Source organism: Etheostoma cragini, chromosome 2, assembly GCF_013103735.1.
Source record: "Etheostoma cragini isolate CJK2018 chromosome 2, CSU_Ecrag_1.0, whole genome shotgun sequence".
NCBI classification, from domain to species: domain Eukaryota; kingdom Metazoa; phylum Chordata; class Actinopteri; order Perciformes; family Percidae; genus Etheostoma; species Etheostoma cragini.
The window spans coordinates 15,142,921-15,160,902 of NC_048408.1; the positions used below are offsets into that span (position 1 = coordinate 15,142,921).

The 17,982-nt window shown below is 39.3% G+C and overlaps 1 protein-coding gene across 1 annotated transcript in view; it reads right to left on the bottom strand.

The window, feature by feature from the left end:
* ugt8 (UDP glycosyltransferase 8) overlaps window positions 1-15,950 on the bottom strand; it is an 18,593-nt gene extending 2,643 nt beyond the window's left edge. The window contains exons 1-4 of the mRNA XM_034897284.1: window positions 15,738-15,950; window positions 10,063-10,895; window positions 6,614-6,756; window positions 1,366-1,442 (exon numbers count right to left, since the gene is read on the bottom strand). Of these exons, the coding sequence (XP_034753175.1) occupies window positions 1,366-1,442; window positions 6,614-6,756; window positions 10,063-10,893 (1,051 nt within the window). The 5' untranslated portion in view covers window positions 10,894-10,895; window positions 15,738-15,950. The remainder of the gene's footprint in view (window positions 1-1,365; window positions 1,443-6,613; window positions 6,757-10,062; window positions 10,896-15,737) is intronic.
* Window positions 15,951-17,982: the final 2,032 nt, after the last annotated feature.

Consider the following 17,982-nt stretch of genomic DNA (forward strand, 5'->3'; position numbering starts at 1 on the left):
CCTGGCCAAAGGTAGATATAGAGACCACTGATATCAAGAGAAAAAAGCTTCTCAAAATGCAAAGAGGGTTAGAGGACTAGTGAGTGTAAAAGACTCTGTCTAGGATGAAACAACAAAGCTTTCCGGAAATTCCGCCAGACGTCACTCTTTTTGGCCGGATGTCCATTGCCATGTGCTTTCTTTGTGTTGCAATTTTAAACTAGAGCTAGACCATTTGTCCAATGTGAGTTTTCTGTTGCACTATTAAAACAACTTCAGAACGTACACGTTCCACCAAAACAAGTTGCTTCCCTAGGCTATTTTGCAATGGCACCGTGGCTCTGTCCGGTGCTTAGCGCCGCCCGTGACGATTGTGATTGGTTTAAAAAAAAAAAATGCCAATCAACCAGAGCATGTTTTTCTCCCACCCCGGGATGCGGTATGGACTTCTCAGTCCCTCCTCCGCAGCGGATCAATGGTGTTTTTTTTCCTCCAACGTTTCCTTCCAGGCAGCTAACCCTAACCTTAACCCTAAACATAGCCATTGCTGCGCTGCCTTGAAGGAGATGTTGGGGGCAAAATAAACCAAACACCCCCGCAGTGCTGTGGAGGAAGGTCGTGCAAAGAGAGACTAGGACCGCTATAACCAAGTGCCTGGCATAGTGTACAGAAACATCTGTGCTGAGTATTGTCTGAAGTTGTGAAATGAAGTCACAAGGTTAAACTGGGAGGTACCTCAAAAGGTGGCTGACAAATGACAGAGCTAAGATCCCAATAAATAATAATAATGATAAAATTATGATGGGCTAATTATGGGGAATATTTTTATTTACAGCAACTTTCCTATCCAAAGAGAACACAGTTACTCACTGAATCTCATAGACTTTAACTATAACCAGTTTATTTCCTCTCAATAGATAGACAGTTGGAGAGCATGCTTCAGTTAAAACTAACCCTCAACAATTGTTATTATAATTGTTCCTTTGAAATTCAATTTACTGACGTACCAGAAAACCAGACAAGAGTAACATCGCAGAATTCACAGGCTTGGATAACCACGGTGCTATTACACCAATGCAGAATACAATGCTTGCTGTCAATATCTGAATGTTGTTTTAAATTTCTCATTACTAACAGGCACATAGCGGCTTACACATTCACATTCTGCCCACCACTGTGGTGGAATTAGGTATGGGAGGAACCCCCCCACACAAAACACTAATCCGCCACACCATCAGTATGAATATCTCATATATATCCCCAAACAACAGCTATGTGTTAAACATGCCTTGATCCAAACGAAAACATTTCAGTGTTGACTGTTAATAAGGGAAACAAAAGGGGTGGTACACATTATAGTATGTGGTGTCATTGAAATGCACTCACCTAATAAGTCATTCTGAGGCATCCAATCAACAAGCTTGGTGTTGTTACCAAGGTTACTGGGTGGCACTCCAGAGAATCTAAGGTAGAAAAAAAGAAAATAATGATTATATATTTTATCTTACCTTTTAGTAGATTATGTTGCCATCACAGTGTACGGACACCAACATAATCCCTCACTGGATAATTGACACAGTATTTGATATTTATTTTGCATTTGTCAGATATGTGCAAATGTCTTTTATCTACTCCCTAAATACCGTTGTTGGAGCATTATCTGTTGGTAGGCCTATTCTTTAATTTCAACTGTTTCGTGACTGTTAATTTGCAAAAAGAACACTTTAGAATTCTGGATAATACACCTGATCGCTTTCTAGCCAAAAGGTCAAAGAGAACATTGATACCACACTGATGTCTGCACAGCAAATATAACGTCCCAGTTAGCAGCCAGTTAGCTTAGCTTAGCATGTTAGCACACAAAGTGGAAAGCAGGGGTAAAGAGCTAGCCTGGGTCTGTCCAAGTGTAACAAAGGCCACATACAAGTATTTCCAAGGCTCACTAGTTATCACACAATATCTCATTTGTTTAATCTGTACAAAAAACGGAGTGTAAAAATAACATCACATTTTGTTACAGGGGTTGGTTACCACAAAGGTATTGGCGTTTAAGAAAGTGAATCAGTGTATATCCCAAAATGTTAAACAATTTCTGTAATTAAGTTTTTCTTCTTTCAGTTTAGTGTTCGATGTGTTCCAGGAGAAAAACCTAAACAGCCAACAGACTAAAGAAGATAGACATAAACAGGTGTTTTGAACTTTGGTCTGAGTAAAGTTGTGAACTTTTTGAAGTCAATTTACCCCCACAGTTGGGTAGGCATCCCATTATTAATCCACAGATTAACCCTCCTGCTTTTGGTGTTACTGTGATTTTACTAACCAGCTACCGGGTCGCCGGTAACAGCAGCCTGTAGTGTTCTCTGTGTTCTCTGTCCCGCGGTTGTCTTCGTCATACTGCTGGTCCTATGTGTCAATACAACCATGGCCGTAGCGTTACTGGGGTTAGATTCTGTATTGGCAAAAGGGGGCTTGGCGTTCTCCTTTATCTTGTTAAGGTAAGCTAGGTTAGACTCCTTGTGTTCGTATCTCAAATGTAGGCTACTTTTAAATTCGTGCGATATTTCCCTGTAATAAACTGTCCACATATTTTACCAACTTACACTACAAGACACAGTCATAATCAAATAGGACTCAGCCGCTTTCTTCCGACTTTCAATACCGGCATGATGCCAGGCGAGGGGCATGGATTATGTGTTTTTTTGTGTTCAACTTCACATGGAATGTCTGGGCTCCCTAGTACAGTACCATTCATACACACTCATACACTGTGGCCGAGGCTGTCGTACAAGGTTATGATCATGATCATCAGATAAACATTCACACAAAATTACAGTACAGCATTGTGTATATGCTTGTTGGTGTTTGTGGTTGTGTGTACGGAAGCATTTTCCAACAAATGCAACACACAACACATATGCAAGCAGCATTATGACTCCCATCCGTCCATCTCGGTCTCCTTCCCTCCCAAACCCAAAGTCTTTCATCTCTCTTTCTCTCTTCAACAAAGCACCAATTCAATGCTCTGCCAATCAAAGCCTACATTCATGCAGCCAATTATCAATGACACAATTCATTTGGCCTGGTCCCTGTCCCTCTCATCAGCCCTCTTCCTTTTTCCATTTATTTGACAGGGCCACTGAAAGCCAGATTACCATTCAATGTCACATGCAATGTGTTGGGGCTTACAAGAGGATCCTGCTTGTAGCTACAAGTTTAAGATCATTGTCGCACTTCGCCTGTAGACCTGGTCAGATACCTTCTTGTAAAGCATCATTATCTGATATCTTCCTGTGATAAATCAGTCCTTGAGATTAGCTTTTGTCATTTTCATAACTAAAATGAAAATGATTACAAATTATCACACAATATTACTTACACATGTTTCATGCCAAGGCAACTCCAGCACTCCTAACAACAAAACATGACACGGTAAATGTTGCCCAGAAATCTGGTAAGTGCTCTGACAACCACAATAAAATCCTCTTAGATTGCACCAGGGACTCTGTCCAGCTTTAGCCACTAAAATGCATAAAATTCTCCAAACCCACATATTCAGTCATATAATGAGTGTCTGTTGTTGATACCTGCTCCTAGCATGGCTCGGTATGCTGCTTTTCCCTCCAACTCTATACACTACCTATTGCTTCCTATTCTCTTTTCCATATTAAATATCGCAGACATACACTCAAAAAGGTGAGTGTAGACAACCAAAGAAGATAATCAGTCAAAAACCTAAACTACTTACGTGTTAATTAAGGCATACAGGGCCAAATGACAGTATAAGCCTTCAATAAATACATGCAAATACAATGGGGACAGTCTAAGAGTGCGACTATTTTTGCTTTTGTTGTGTAAAAGGGATAATAGTCCATTTCCTCCTTTGCTTTGTGATTCATATCAACTTCATATTATCCTCTACTAATTTACTACTTTTTTTCTGGAAAAAAAGAACAATATATTTTCTAATTCTGTCTCCTTCCTCCTTATCTCACATCCTCACACTTCTGTCCTCTCTCTGAGTTGTCAATTAATTAGAAAATTCCAACTTTTCGCAGTTTGTTATTTGCCATTTATGCAGTCTAGAAATAAAATGTCTGTAAACTACTGCACTTGTTTGCATACATTTAAATGGCATACACTAAGCCAGAAGGAAATGTAATGGAACAACGTGATATTACTTTTGATATTAGTTCCAACTGCACCTTTGCATATTTATTTGTAAATATTTCCTCCTCATTGTACTTGTACTTGTACTTGTTTGTAGGGTCATACAACTCATCAATCTGCAATATCCAAAAGGGAAATATCTCAGCTATTTTACTGTTTTTATAGGTCACAACAAATACATATTTTTTTTATCCCTAATGTATGTATATATATTTTCAATTACTGTTTGATATGTGCAAATCCATCATTAGGATTGCTACATAATATTGTTGTACAATGATGTGCAATGAAAAAAAAAGGAATCCATTCATGGTTACAATGTATTAACTGAAAAATGAGGATCCCTTGTCAACAATATTCAAAGTTGAAGATTGAGTGATCGATCTCCATTGGGTCAATAAGAAAATAAATATTAAACGTATAACTGGAGTGCTTGGAATAATAATGAGTTTAAAACTAGAGCTAAAACTAAAGAAATAGGAAAGAAATACTGAAACCAACTAAAAAATCTTAAAAATTACCAAGAGCAAAACTGGAATACAACATACAATATGATCCAAATAAAAACAACATTTTAAAACAGTAATTGTCTGGCAGAGATCTCTAACAAATGTTACTTAGCCATGCTGTCAGTTAAAGAGACATGATTGTAAATTGTGTAGTGTGTCTGTACAAGACCTTCACCTTCACCTACCTTTGCACACAAGCACATGTCTCTTGTGTATAGTTAAATATTAACCCAGCTACTCCATATACCTATGAAAAGAGTCTGCTTTGGGAGCCGCGTGCATATGTATGTACTAGGATCATGACTTTGTTCCTGCAGTTCTTATTGATGCACTACTTGGCCATCCCGGTAAAAGATATACTGTAACTACGTACATAAACAAATTGCATTGTCTCATAAAGATTATGCAACTTCAAGACAGTCCGTTTTTAGTCTAATTAACTAGTCCTTTGTCATCTATGGGACAGAAATGACAAAAAAACAATGTGAATGTGGTCAATGAATTACAATCTCTTAAATATGTTGAGATAAGAGTAAAGGATTAACAGCTTTATGGACAGAATTTTAAAGCACCGTGACACAAGTAGTCACATTTTCTTTTCTCCTCTATCAGCCCCACTTGCCCTTAACTTATATTTTGGGTTTTTTCTGCTCAGGTCATAGTCAGTGTATCATTAATGTTACAACTGCCACTACATAACCAACCATTTTAATCCCACCTATCTATTTAATTGGGCAAGCACAAACTGGGAAGGACCTCTTGTTACGAGTTTGTCCTGAACACATAAATATCTGCATTCATGGTGATGCACATATACTGCGGCAGTTTTAGTTTCCCCATCAGAGACACATGTATCCTACCCCATGGCTGCAGCAAATGACCTACAATGTCATCTTATCAGGCTACTGTTGCTAACAGTAACTGTAAACTCTATTTTCCAATGGACGTGTCTGCACTGCGTTCTGGGCGCGTCACAACCCATGCAAGCGACGCGGCCATTCAAGTCCATTGTTGATAATTTACCAGCCACGTTGTGTCCCAGAAGTGAGGGTGAAGCGTCTCTCTGGTCTGATAAAGATGCTGGTAAGGTCTATTTTCAAACGAGCCGCTGGCCGTTCGGACAGCCGGACAGGAAGTGGAACAGCGAGAGCATCCAGTCAATGTACCAAAACATTGTAAACCCTAATTATTGTATTTGTCTACTATACTGCCAGGAAATACGAGAGATTCATCTTGGAAGTGGAAACACATGATAAGACATCACAGATCCTTTTGATTAGGAAAACGCCAGAAAAGACAAGGCATGGAGTTTAACTGTTGGAGTGCTTGGAGTGGAAGGTAGAGATTAGCTTAATGAACACAGGATATTTTTGTAAAACACTTGTAGGGACAATAAAGTCTGCGGGTCGGGCAGCAAGACGCTCCGCTTCTGAGACGCTCCCTGTGTAGTATGGCGCACGGCGGAGGACAAAACAAAACCGCAGCACAGCCAGACGCAACACAGACGCACGCACCCAGTTGAAACTCTGGAGAAATCAATTTTATGTGGATTTGCTAAATTAAATCAAATGCAAAGATCTTTTAAAGCCATCATCATTAGTTGTTGTCTTAGGTTTTCCTAAACGAAGTCTTTTTAGGGTCAGGATTCAATCCGCTACTCAATGCTGTTTGATCAACTGGATGACCTCAGATAACACCCACAAGCAAGTGTGAGGTGTCAACATGGACATTGGTCCAAAAACAACGTGTTACAATACCTCATTTAACAACAGTAACATAGCTGATTATAGGGCTCCATGTTAAACCATAAAACAAAATACTGATATCCTCTGACATTCAGAGGCCCCAGAGTGCCAAGTAGAGGAAATCCAGTAACTTGAAGGTCACCAGAAAACCCTGTTCACATCTGTCATAGTGACAGCTGTCTCCTGTATAAGTGAGAAAAAAAGATACTTTACCTCCAGATGACACGTTGGGGCAGCCTGGCGAGGGCTCCAGCCAGTTTGTGAGCAATGTCATGGGAAAGGTACTTGACCCCAGCTCCAAACGACACAACCACAAAGCCATGTTCCACTGTGTCATTCACCCATGCCTCAAAGTCCTGTGGGAATATGAGAGAAAAACATATAAAAACCAGTCCTAGCACAAACTTTGAACACTGTTGTTTAAGATAAATTAAAGTGAGATGTTATAGACCTTACTGCACTTTTTTTTTTATGTTTGTAATTTCAAAAGCAAAAGTCATAAAGCAGAGAGAGTCCCAGATTACATAAACCCCCTTAACAAGGGCCATCTTATAATGAAAAAAAATTCAAATCCAAGAATTTAAGAAATGTCCACAGGAGAGGTTTATCAAGCAAGACACAGAATGTAGAATGCACAAAGCTTTTCAATGTAGTTACAGTATGTTCATGCCTCAAAACTGTAAGTAAGGATGTGCTGAGTTTGCATTTTGCAATTTGGTGCCTGTAAATGCATTTCACATTATCATATGATATTATGAAATTAATAAATAATGTTGAAAGTCCATAAAGCAAACAATCTGAAATGCTGCCTGTTGCAATTTGCCTAAAAGCAAAAATTGAACAGTAGCATATTTCCGCAAAAGATCCCTATTTTTCACAAACCCTTTCTTTGTACAAAATGAAAACTGTGAGTGCATTACCTTGATAAATCAATTAATATAAAATTGAAAACACAAATGCCCGTGTATTATGGGGACAGTAGTCTCACATTGCCAGACCTTCCTCTACAGCGCTACGAAGGAGGGTCTGGCTACAACATTCCTAGACACGAGAAAAACGTACTCCTGTTTGATGGCATTTCTTTAAACCAATCACAATTGTCTTGGGCGGCACTAAGCACCAGACGCAGAAACAATGTCTCTGCAAAACAGCTTCGGGAAAGGAACTTGTTTTAGTGGAACACGTGCAAGTAGGGAGGCGAGCTCTGAAATTAAAACAGCTGTCAAGTGTGTGATCAGAATTCTACTCAAAAAATGATGAATATAATTTGATTGTTGGTTCTAGCTCGGAGGATTTTGCTGTATTGGAAATTGTTCTTGAATTAACAGAACTGCTGATTAACAATAATTTACAAAACGCGTGAATTCCTTGTTACATGAAAACAAAGAAGATGGCTGCTGGGGCTGCTGACTTTAAAATCGGCTGTGGCCCAACTCTTGGAGACTTGGAGTTAGGCACTAAAGTCATCCTTTAAAAAGGTAGCTGTGTTCAGAGTTTTGCCGACCGGACATGGCAAAAGTTTAATTTATCAATAAACGTAGCTCTGGTTGGTTGTAGGGCTATCCGATTGCGTGCAGAGAGATTTTAAAGACATTTTGCATATCTCTATGATTGAGCCCTGCCAATGGTGAGTTACCAGACCCAACTTCTTCATGTGGGTTTGTGTTGTCAGGCTATCCCTTCACCTGAATCAATTCCCAGGTTTTATTTTATGTGCCAAGTTCACAGATGTCTGATGTTTATGTTGCCAACTCAATACAGTTGCAATACAATTGAGGAGAAAGGAATTTCTTTTGTGATGCGCAAAGAAAACGTATCAGCGGGTCTCTCTAGAAACAAGATCCCTGTTACTTTGGTAAATCAACAGACCTCACTGACAACTCGTTTGTTTTCCAACTATTTTCTCTAAAAAAAAAAGATAGATTTGATATGATAGCCAGAAGTGGAGGTATGAACGGATGGGCATTCACCAAGTGATTTATTAAGATCCAAGTCGGATATGTCAGAGAGCACCCAGTCGTAGTTACTTTAACGACATTGATACAAACAGTATTTGCATGTCTGAAACTGGTTAATATGGTAACATCTCTATGAGGTTATTGCAAATTACATTACCTTATATGTCATCATTTTCTTACTAAAGTTGGTTGACAGGGTTAAAGTTAGGGAATAAAACTGCAATCAATGGAAATAAATAAAAAAACATGAGCACTGTATACATGATTAAACATCTGCCAACTAGCCTACCTATGTTCATTGTCTTACTGTAGCTTTCGTCTAACAAAAAGTTCCTGGAACATTTTAGATGTCAGCAGAATAGTTAAATCAAAAGGAAAGGAAGGAGGCCTACGGTACATCTCAGTTTATACCAACTGACAACTTGAGGCTGTGAAAACATCACACGCCCTTGGAAGAATAAAGTCAATGTCCTCCTCCTTCGCCTCCTCCTCCTTGAACCTTATTCCTGTTTTAGGTTTTACTTAAAGGCGTTATCCACATATTTTAGCACAGTTTAGCAGCTTCTAGTAAGCGAAGATGTAGGGACTGGCAGTGTGAGATGAGGGAGAAGCCATGTTGGAGGGATAGAAGTCAAGGACAAGTAGAGGGAGGGAAGCCAATGGTCCAGCTGCGGCAGCTAAGGCTGGCCCTGGCACAGAGCAACATCAGGGGCACACTGGGCTCTGTGTCCCAGAAGCGCAGCCCTACTGTCCCTACAACGCAGCCTCAGTGAACCTATAAAAGAGTCTCAGTGTCCCCAGAGCTCTGCCCAGAACAATGGCTTCGTTCTCCCTCCACTTCAATTATAACTCCCTCCACACAAAACGACACAATGCTCCTTATTGGCTGAAGTGGCATTCCAACACCCCCCGCAGTAGATACCGACGACCCGCGCTCTCTGCGTCCAAACGCTGGACTAACCCACCCGTCACCACCCGCCTCTGCTCTCCATGACTCCCCTCCCTCTCTGCTCAAAATCTAGAGCGTCCATTCAACCCAAACCCATTCTCACCCCAGCATCGTCGCCTATAAAGGATCGCTTTGTAGCAGTATTGATAGTAAGAGGTACTAATGATAGGCAAAACAATAGGGACAAGCAAGGGTACATACAAAACATACTGAAACTCAATCAGACTGTAAAGACAAGAGAAGTATTTTCTGTATGTTAATTTACAGAGAACTTTATCATACATGAGTGACAAAATGAGTGACAAAACTTTTCTCTTGAGTGGGATGTAAGTAGGCCTGTAACAATTATTACATAATTGTCTAATCGCAATGTCTTTTTACGTAATCACCGTTTCTTTGTTTAACTGCAATTCATTTCTTGCATCGTTCTATGGGGTATCATGGTAATTGTCAATTTTATGTTCATTCAAGAAACAATTCAAGGTTTTCTATTAATAAAGAGGTGTGGTTTACTTCATAGGCTGTGTACTTGTTATTTTGCATTATCTGGGTCACATTACAGTGATATAAGAAACATGTATCTGGGAGTCATTCAAAACTTTATATTTTTGAACAAGTAATACATAAATAAACACACTACTCCTACACTCCTGTACATTAGACCAGACAACCATGACACAAAAACGTTTTGTCTGTCTTTGCAAATTTCCCTTATGTGCTTGTCAACTGTGTGTGTGTCTTTCAGTACTTCTCACCTGTGGAAGTGGATTGGGGGGCTTGGTAAGGATGCCTCCTATGTACACCACATGTGGCAGGGTGGGCCTAGGAAACTCCAGAGCCAAGTCAGTGCATAGCATCCACAGGCGGCTGCCCTGCACTAAGTCAGACATGGCCACTTGAGGCTTCACTCCGTGTTTCTTCATAATCCGGTCATACTTGGGTAATGCAATATAACGGACTCCAAAGCGCTGCACCAGGTAGACAGCTGTGTTGGCGATCCTCTGGACCAGAGACATCCGGTCTGTCAGCAATGAGTTGAATTCGGGTACATATGAAAGTGGGGCTGGGGCGCCCGCCTCTGCAGGGTACCACAGGCCTGTGCTGAACACGGCATATTTCACACCCAGGATATGAGCGATCACAAAACCACACATCTCATTAGGGTCTACCAGCAGCAGGTCAAACTTGGCCTCCTTGAGGCGGGTCATTACCTCAACATTGCCAACGACAGCATCACAGTTCTGAGAGTAGTGGTCAAGTATATCAAACAGTTCCAGAAATGTCAGGCGGCCTGAGAAGATGTTGCTGACTTTTGACTGGAGGAAATTGTCAGCCGTGGTGCTGTTAAAGATCCCTGGGTAGCGCTGTAAGTGGTAGTAAGGGGAAGGGGGCACCCCACGACCCTCTGAAATTAGAAAGTGTGTCTCATGGCCCTCCTGGTGCAGAGCTGTGGCCAACGTCTTGAAAATGTAGAGGTGTGATTCAAACATGATGGGTGGGACCACGATCACTTTAGCGGCCCATGATGCCGTAGGACTCCAGGTGAGGAGGCCAAGGAGGAGGAGTAGTGAAGAGGGTAGAAGCATGGCTGAAGTTATAAAGAAATGAACAGTGTTAACGCCTGATATTTCAATAAACACAGAGGACAAAGAAGTGTCATAATACAGATATTAATCAATGTTGCTCAGCAGGTATAGAAACATCCTATATTAGAATTGGCTTAGAAAAAATATTCATACAGCCATTATGTATTTAATACTGAGAAATAGTTAGGGCAAATGGGCCAAATTTATCAGTCACCCATGATGCAAGGAGGCTACTCTGGAAATGGATGTAATGCTCTAAACACCTCTTCTACTCTCCTTGCTCTGTGCACAGTCCTCACTGACATGGTGTGGGTAGCAGCACTAACGTCATTCTTAACCTCCGGCCACTCTATTCACAAACGCAACCACAAAGAACCACTATCATGCCACCATGTCATAGCCTGTGCCCGATATGCCAACACTCTACCTGTCACTTGGATTAATCATCAACCCTGGACCCCTCTTTACGGAGAGCTAATAATTATTCAGGTTTTCCTAATCTACAATGACTAACCCATGGTCTTCTTGCATAAAGGGTTACATCTTAACAAACGTGTTGACCTTTGGGGGTGAAATGTATAAATAATGCTCCATTAGCAAAATGTGACTGTGACTTTGGTGTCTGTGCCTAATAGCAAAATGAGTAGTCCAAATGTTAAACTAAAGACAACATAGCATTGTGACAGCCGACTAATAATGTATTGGCCTATTTACATAATGTGTAGCCTGCAAGCTCGCATTTTGAAACGTTGGAGATAGCATACATCTGTTTAAATATGGTGCTTCAGATTATCAGCTCATAACTTTAGACCAAGGCCAAAAGAAACTGTGTTAAATGGGTTGGCATAGTACTATGTAATCAACCTTAGCATACACCTAGTTAAACAAATAAATAAAAATGGGAGGACTCCTTGGTTTAAACCCAACCTGGGTGTTCCCTGTCTAGGGTTTAGTGTTTGTGTGGATTTTAATCCACAGTCTAAATACCTGAAGATTTGAGATATATATTTATATATAAAACAAGACACAAAATATTGACAAAATAAAGTTGAAGAACACACTATTATTTCATTTTATCAATGGGAAACACACATGTGTACAGAAAAGGCTAGCAGCAGGAATGCCGTGACAGACAATATCTGGTGTGCAAAGACACAGAAAACGCCATGCAGTTGCTACGCGACTGACACGCAACAGAAACGCCACGCTCACGCCATGCGGGCAGTGTGCAAGGGCCCTATGTGTCACACTGGCAACCTGTCCAGGGCTTTTCCTGCCTCTCTTTCAATATGTTCTGTGATAGGCTGCAGCACCCGGCAATCCTCAACAGAATATGTGGTTTCTCTCAGCCGCACAAGATATATCTTGCATCATGCTTTATTGTTGAATACTATCTTTTTAGGTCGTCTGAATCTATATCAAATGGCATGGCCCATATTGTTTCCGCTGACCATCTCCTGATAGCATCTTAACAGGTTTATCTAGTAAAGTGTATCAGCCACCTGTTTGTCCATAATGTGAAGTTTTTCTCCGCAAACAGCTGAGGCCTGGTAGGAAGAGGACTCAATGTGGCCACCATTTTGTTTAGCATTGTCCTGAGGATATTGTTACAGACACTTCTCAGCCCAGACTGTTGGCGGTAACTATAGAAACCAGCCACTGTCTACCAAGGACTGTGATGCGTCATGACTTAAATTACTAACAATGGAGTCTGGTTACCTTACTCACAGGGAGGAATGAGGAAATGATCTGGATTGAGAGAATTAAAGGATACAAAAGGGTGTGTATTAAAGATAATCAATATAAAGTATACATAACTATTATATTATTATTACAAAGTGGAGTTGAATGAGTTACAATAGTTTATATAAAAAGAAACAGATTTTAAATTTAAATAAGGATGTTACTTTAAGCAGATTAGAGCTTTGAGGTACAGTATATCAATTTAACACTGTGATATGAGACATCAGTTTAGCTACATTACTGTTAGTGAAACAAATGTGTGAACCTATAGCCGAGGGAAATTTACAACCAAGGCCTCGACCTGCATGCAAATCATATAAACATTACCTTTTGTTCTATTTTATTACTTCTGGGTCTATTAACTCCAACTCGCAAATATTGTGAACAATCAAAAGCCAACTGCTACTTTCTGTTTAAGTTTTACTCTGCATCCACTGTATTTTCACTTTTCATTTTTTCAATCCTTTTTCCATCTTCTTAGATATATCAACAATAAATATATGATACACAATTGCACATTTTCTTATTGACATTCATTTATATAATTATGCAAGTTTGCCATTGTGTGGTATAGGTCACGCTTTCACCATATTGGTCTGCTTTATATTGATAGTTCAAACTCTTAAAAGACGTAAAAGTTTTGTAAAAACTACCTCACAGATGAGTTAACTGCAAAACAAACCACGTAGGCCACAACAAACAAAATGTAAATAATAAAAAACATCTAAATAATTAGAAACTAGACCATCTCTCTGCTATCATCTCAAATGAAATGCATTGTTTCCCAGCTTTCAGTTGTGTAATACTGAAAATGAAACCAATTACAGCTTTCACATGAAGCTATTTAAATCTATTAAGTGTGACACAAGAAGGTTATTGTATCACTTTATAATCTGAGAAACATTGTCTTAGTTAAGCGCAGCAGAAGTAGCAGCTTTGGTTCATTAGCTCATTGCACCCTGTTGAGAGGGGAGATGAGACTTCCACGAACTGATAATAAGCCTAACACAACTCAGTTCCAGCAGTTTATTCTGCCTCACATCTTTCAAAAAAAGCATAACTGATAACTAATTTTAAGTTTTCTTGTTCCAAAATAATCCAAATGTTGTCCCCTTAGAGCACCTGGGTAGCTCACCTGGTACATCGCTCGCTCATACATAAAGATTTACTCCTCTACGTAGCGGCCGCAGGTTCGACTCCGACCTGTGGCCCATTGCTGCATGTCATTCCCCATCTATCTCCCCCTTCATGACTTCCGCTGTTCTATAAAATAAAGACCTAAAATGCCCCCAAAAAGTCCCTTAAAGGCCAAGACTGGCAAGATTAGTGCATCTATGTGTGAAAAGTCACATAAGCTCAAAGTATGCTATTAAATCAAACATGAAAGGTTAAGCCCAGAGAAATTTGTACATAAGTTTAGGTCCAGAGCTAATGGAACTTTGGTGGAAAAAATATTTTATCTGAAAAAAACACTTGACTTTGCCAAAAATAAGGGTTATGAGGAGTTGTTTATAATGGCAACATGGTTTTTCTGCCCTGATAAATGTATAATATATCATCAGCATTTGATAGAAAGTCTTTATTAGATAAAACCTACTTGTTTAATTATCATTGCAAAATTCCCTACTGGCCTTTCATCATGAGGAGCCCAATTTCACATTAACTCTAGTCAGTCCAATGCTGTTTTCAATGGAACTCTACAGAACAAACATACATTCAGTGTCCTATTCAAACATATTCCTTCCACCTATCTGCCATAATGTCTGACATATTTCTTTACACGTCCCTGCTGACTTTAAAATCTTTTACCTCCGCCACTATACAACCATCAACACACAAGAACAGGTACGGCAAGCTGTGTCTTCCCAAATATTGACAGTTGGTACAACAAATCAAGCAAGAGCCTGAGCTACAAGGTGTCCAGTAACCATCCACAGTATATCATTAACCTTATACACTGCAAAAAAAAAGAAGCACCAATGAATATGAGGAATGGTTACAAACAGGGATGTAGAGGTAAGTAGTAGTAAAATATCCATACACAATACATTCAGCCCATATTGGTAACACATGAAACGAAATTTATCATGAAATTAGGATTGACATCCTCAATACTTGAGTACACACTTTCCCAATTCTGGCAGCCAGTCTCCTTTTAGATGGGTTTATCCTTATATCCCTTACTGTCAAAAAAATAATTAAAATAAAATAAAAATTAACTAAAGGGTAAAGCTCTGAGTAAAGACACATCTTATGACACAAATAGTTTGAGTGCTCAAACAATACTTATTTCCAAAACTAAATTATTGTTAATCTTGTTGTCATTTTTGGTTTGCTGCTCTTGTATAAGAAGCAAAAGTGTAGCACAGAATTTAGGCGAAATAGGGTTTGGAGTGTAGTGCATCTATGCTTTTCAGATAGGATAGCCAACTCATAACGGTTTGTGTATCTCTATGTCACGAAACTCTGATAATACCTGTAAACGCCAGTAGGACTGCAGCCCGGCAGGACGTGTTTAATGTTTGCTTGTGTGGCTTTTTTGGAGTTTGATATGCAATTAAAATATCTCAGTGCATGTGTCAAGGGTGAAAACGCTCAACAAGATCTAACACAGAACCCTAGCTAAGTCTTATAACCATAAAGTAAAAAAGCATTTAAAACGCTTTTAAAAATTATATATATACATACATATAGGCTACATATTAAAAAAATATCAAAGTTAAACTGTGGCGTAACAACATATAGGCCTACCCATGGTGATGTTATAGAAGATCAAAATATTATCCGAATCCATCCACCAGTGAATACACAAATACGATATATCGCCCTCAATTACGTTTTCGTTAGGGATCATTCGAAACGGACTTGAACGCAACACAGAAACCTGGCTACGCCTGCTCTCAGGAGGTTTCTACCGTCTCACCTGAGCTTTCAGTAAAAACATCAAACAACACGGTAGAGTTGCTGTCATCTTAAATCATATCAAGTTACTGTTTGGAACTGTAAGCGTGGAAAAAAAGTATGAAAAAAGATGTTTTGTAAACCCGGCTGAGTTTACGATACACCTGTTGTGTCACTTAGTGTGCGTGTGTTTACCTTACCTTGTGGCTTGAACGTTGCTGGGGTGAAGTGGGGCGGTGAAACTGCAGGCCTAGGCTAGGTCTAATTTTCTTAGACGCAAATAAAGTGTTGAGGAAGTTTAACACACAAAAAGTGGTGATGAGGAAAAATGTCAGTAAAGTAAATTGTGTCCCCGGGTATCGCAGACGGGCAGAGGGAACATTAAACTCCCAGTCCCTCTCCCAGGGGCGGTGGTAGGCGGAGCAAGCCGGGGCTAGGGGGGGTTAAAGCACAATAAGGGTGGAGTGAAGAGTCTCGGCCCATGCAGATATCTCTATTACAGGTGACTCTATCTGTGTTTATACTGCCAACAGTTGGAATGAATGTAGTCTATATGTAGGTAAGTTTGGATTTATAAAGGATTCCAACAACTGGCCAAATTTCTATTTTTAAATAATAAATTGTGATTAGATTATAGGAATATATTGCCTCTGAGAGACAGGATTGAATGTTTATCTGACAATGTATTTATCAGTGAGTTGTGTTGTGTAGTTGTAGGCTACCAGTGTTGGGTGTAACGCGTTACAAAAATAATACTGTTACAGTAATGTATTGCTTTTTGCTGTAACGCAATATTGATGTCTGAGACGACTGCAGAGACAGATACATTTGTGAGATCAACATTATTTTCAAGAATTATGCTGCGTTCAAGCAAGATGCTGTCCCATCCTGTCCTGTTCCTGTGGTAAGAGCCAGAACCAGAGACGGTACAGACAACATCTGTGTCCCAGCAGGTAACAGTGCGTTAGTGTGGACAACATGGCGGAAATGAATGTTTAGGCTTGCTTCATGTAATGTCAATACATTTTATCAGTAGTAGAAAGTAACTATGCCATACTTTAATACAATTGTAAGGTACTTTTAATTAAGTATTTTCATTTTCTCCTACTTGCCTATTGTACGTCTTACTTCTCTACTTTATAGCTTTAGGTACTTCTATACTCACATTGATAATACATAATAGTATGAATAATCTAGGATGTATTAAAGTGGATTAACATGAGCTGCCAAGTCAAACTACCACTGTAATTTTGGTAAAAGTAACTCAAAAGTAACCCAAAAGTAAGTATTGTAAAGCATTACAATTTAGAGACAGTAATATTTTAATATAACTAATTACTCACAAATAACTATAACTAGTAATCTATAATGTATTACATTTTGGAAATAATGTGCCCAACACCGTAGGCGACATATTACTATTCCACATTATCATTTCCTAATAAGGCACCTTTTATACCAGCTTTACACCTATGTAAATTGTTCGGCTTTAACTATTGCAATTATTTTCATTATGGGCTGATCTGTCGATTTAATTTTTGCGATGAGATTAGGAATTTTGTTGCCTAGTTTGTAAAATCTCAACACAATGCCCATCACAATTTACCAGAGCCATTGTGGCGTGAGCAACAAAACTCCATATTCAGTTTTATAAAACCTAGAAAGCAGCAAATCTAAACATTTGAGAGGCAAAAACTAGAGAATATTTAAATTTTTTGTTACGTTAATAATGTGAATAAACAATTTATCAATAAAAAAATTTTAAAAAGCAAATTAAACTAGATGAGTTAGATTTGATCTATATATCCATCCCACTCAGTGCGCGTGTGTGTGTGCGTGTAAGTTTGTGTGTGCTTCTAAAAGATTGATGATAGAGGGCTGGAAGATAAAGTTACTGATGGCGCTGGAATTCAGCACTCTCTTCTACTAAAACCATACTGGCAAAAATGCTTTGTAACATATCTTTATAATCAACAAGATAATAGCTATCCACAGAAAACTGTTTTGCTGAGCCACTTTATTACACCATCTGCACCCTGACTACTCTGTGTGCAAGTGTGTGTATGTATTGTATTTTCTAGGTTGACAAAAAATGCCACTAATTGTTCAAAACATACAACCTGATGATTGTAAAGACTGTGTTATAGATAGCTTAGTCACAGTTCTTCCATAACTCATTAATTTTCCCTTTCACAATATTATACACACCCTGTAATGTAGGTATGAAGTAGAGAAAAGCTCCTTTGCAATCCCCGTTCTCCTTTAGGAAAGGTTGGGAAAGGGTCTTGGCTTAACTCCCCACAGGCAAACAGTCAAGACAGGACAGATGCTGATCATGCAGAAAAGAGGCAGAAATAAAGGATTTAAGTGGTAAGTTCATTGTTGTTGTGCTTACAGGGACTTGCCTGTCACACAAAGAGGTAAGTCTGTTTATATGGTAAACAC